At 42.5% G+C, this 2360-nt stretch overlaps 1 protein-coding gene across 1 annotated transcript in view; it reads right to left on the bottom strand.

The window, feature by feature from the left end:
- Positions 1–262: 262 nt before the first annotated feature.
- The window catches only part of LOC121535557 (epidermal growth factor receptor), a 93746-nt gene continuing 91648 nt past the window's right edge, over positions 263–2360 (bottom strand). The window contains exon 27 of the mRNA XM_041842745.2: positions 263–2233. Coding sequence (XP_041698679.1) covers positions 1791–2233 — 443 coding nt within the window. The 3' untranslated portion in view covers positions 263–1790. The remainder of the gene's footprint in view (positions 2234–2360) is intronic.

Below are 2360 nucleotides of genomic sequence, written 5' to 3'. Positions count from 1 at the left end.
TTATTGCTCTAGTCTTCTTCATTACGACATTGGTGACTGGAGAACAACCATTTGGCACACTGCTGCCACCTAAAGGATTGGAAAGTACGAGCTCTAGTCACATTGAAATGTTTTTTTTTTTTTTACTTTGACACATGTTTTGTTTTTCAACAAGAAACCCTTTAATTATCTTGTTTGTTCAGCTAAATAAAACAGGTTGAAAAACACTCTCAGATGAGCTGTTGAACAGTGTAAATATGTCTTTAAAGAAAACGAGAAATAGTTAAATATAAAAGTTTTATTCATTTTCACTTTGAAATGAAAATTATAGTTCATGAATAAGTGTATATTTATATATAAAGTGGCAAGACCATTTAGATGAGGAATGTTGATAGGATAATTTATAGGTGACCATATTGAGTATATTGTACACAGCATAATCTCACATTTATCTGTACATGTACCTTTGTCGAACAGCAGGCTCTCAAATGTCAAGTAACTATTTCATATATTCCTTTAAAACTAGGAAAGAGATTCATTTTGAAAGTTTGAGTTCCTGCAAGAGTGCAAGACTTTAAAGCTGTTAGAAGATTTACAGATGTAGTGTCAGAACTAAAGACCCAACTGTACAAAACAATAATAAGCACAGATGTACTAATATTGATGCTTTTACACTGGGGCACCAACAGGGGACAGTGTATCTCCCATCTGGCCATATAATAAAGGCTATAGAGCACTCAAATTAAAATCTGGACCTCGAAGCCAGTTTCACTGCTTTTTTCATTATTTCCCTCTAATCAGAGACTGATTTAGACCAGGGACACCAGGTGGATGAAATGAATTATCAGGTAGAACAGAAAACCAGTAGGCTCCCGACCTCAGTGTAAGATTTGAATACCCCTGCTATAGAGCCTTCAGCAGAGTCATCTCTAGCAACATTTGACATTGTTGTGTCCTCATGAACCCCTCCTTCAGAAAGAGTGCCGTCATGATTCAGAAGTTCCTCCATCAATGAACTCCATGGACCAGCCACCATCAGACTGATGAGAGCCTCCTCCTTCCCACTTCTAACACCAACGTTCAGCAACATTTGACTCCAGTGGGTCTCAAACTGCAGGTTCCACACAGAAGAGCCCAGACATCTAACTGTCGTTCTAACAGTTTCCAGCCCTTAAGCTGTGGAAGCTAAATATCCAATAATACTATGTACTCAATACACCAATCCTGTATCAGTGACATCTTTAAGTACCGTTTATGTGTAGGCAAGAAAAGGGTGTGCTGCCACATATAATAGTATTTCTGGAGCATCTGATACCAAGGATTGAAGGATACACTATTTTGTCTAGTAATAGTGTTTCTCCTTTTATACATTCTGATCACAACTTTTCATTGTGCAACATGACAACTCTTATGGGTTTCCGATAGGGGCTACAGTATCTCATAGGCCTAAGGTTTTCTCTTGGTTGTTTGAACACAATGGAGTGGAATACACCCAGACCTAGAGCCTCATTTCTATCACATGATTCACATCTCTATCTGTTCAGACTCAGTTTGAAATGGAAGAGGTTTTGGAATGAGGAGAGTTTCGCAGTACTATACAATACTACAACTGGCGAAACAAAATGGAAAGCTGCACTTATCTCACTTCTGGCTTCTTTAGGCAGGGATAAATACAATGCAAAGTACAATCCAATCCATGGTACTGCTACCCCTCCTAAACAAAGACCTCATGTCTTCTCTCAGTAGGATAGAGAGCCTTATTCCCTGGTGTCTCATTCCCTCCACAGTGGGAGTAGAGGGGATAATAGGACTCAGTTTGGGCCCAGGTACTCTGCGTTCTCTGCGGCCGGGATGTGGGTCTTGATGGAGGGGGTGAAGTCCTGCTGGTAGTCTGGGTTATCTATACTGTTCTGGGGCTGGTATTTCTGGACGCAGTGGAGACCACCATTGGAAGTGGGGGAGAGGCCATTGCAGGTGGGAGAGAGGAGACCATTGGACATGGGGTAATGGCCGTTAGCAGTTGGGTTGAGGCCATTGGAGGTGATGGGGGAGATGCCATTGGAGGTGGTCGGGGAGAGGAGGGGGGGCTGGAGGGTGTTGAGGTACTCAGGCCCAACCGCCCCGTTCTTATAGCAGTTCAGGTACTCTGCCTCTGTGTCGTCTGAGGAGATGGTGGGGAGGAGGGTGCGAGGGGGACCAGGGTGCTGGTATACAGGGTTCATCATGTCCGAAACTCCGTTCTGGTTAATGTAGTCTGTGGGGGCAAAATTACAGGAGTTACTTACTACAGCAGGAAAACAAGCCCTCTGTGTACTAAGTGGACATACAGTGAATGAAACGTTAAATTGTAGTTTTGTAAGCAATGACAGAGGTGCTCTACT

The sequence above is a fragment of the Coregonus clupeaformis genome, chromosome 21 (genome assembly GCF_020615455.1).
Source record: "Coregonus clupeaformis isolate EN_2021a chromosome 21, ASM2061545v1, whole genome shotgun sequence".
In the NCBI taxonomy this organism is placed as follows: Eukaryota; Metazoa; Chordata; class Actinopteri; order Salmoniformes; family Salmonidae; genus Coregonus; species Coregonus clupeaformis.
The sequence above is the reverse complement of the archived record's forward strand: the minus strand, read 5'-3'. Positions and strand labels throughout refer to the sequence as shown.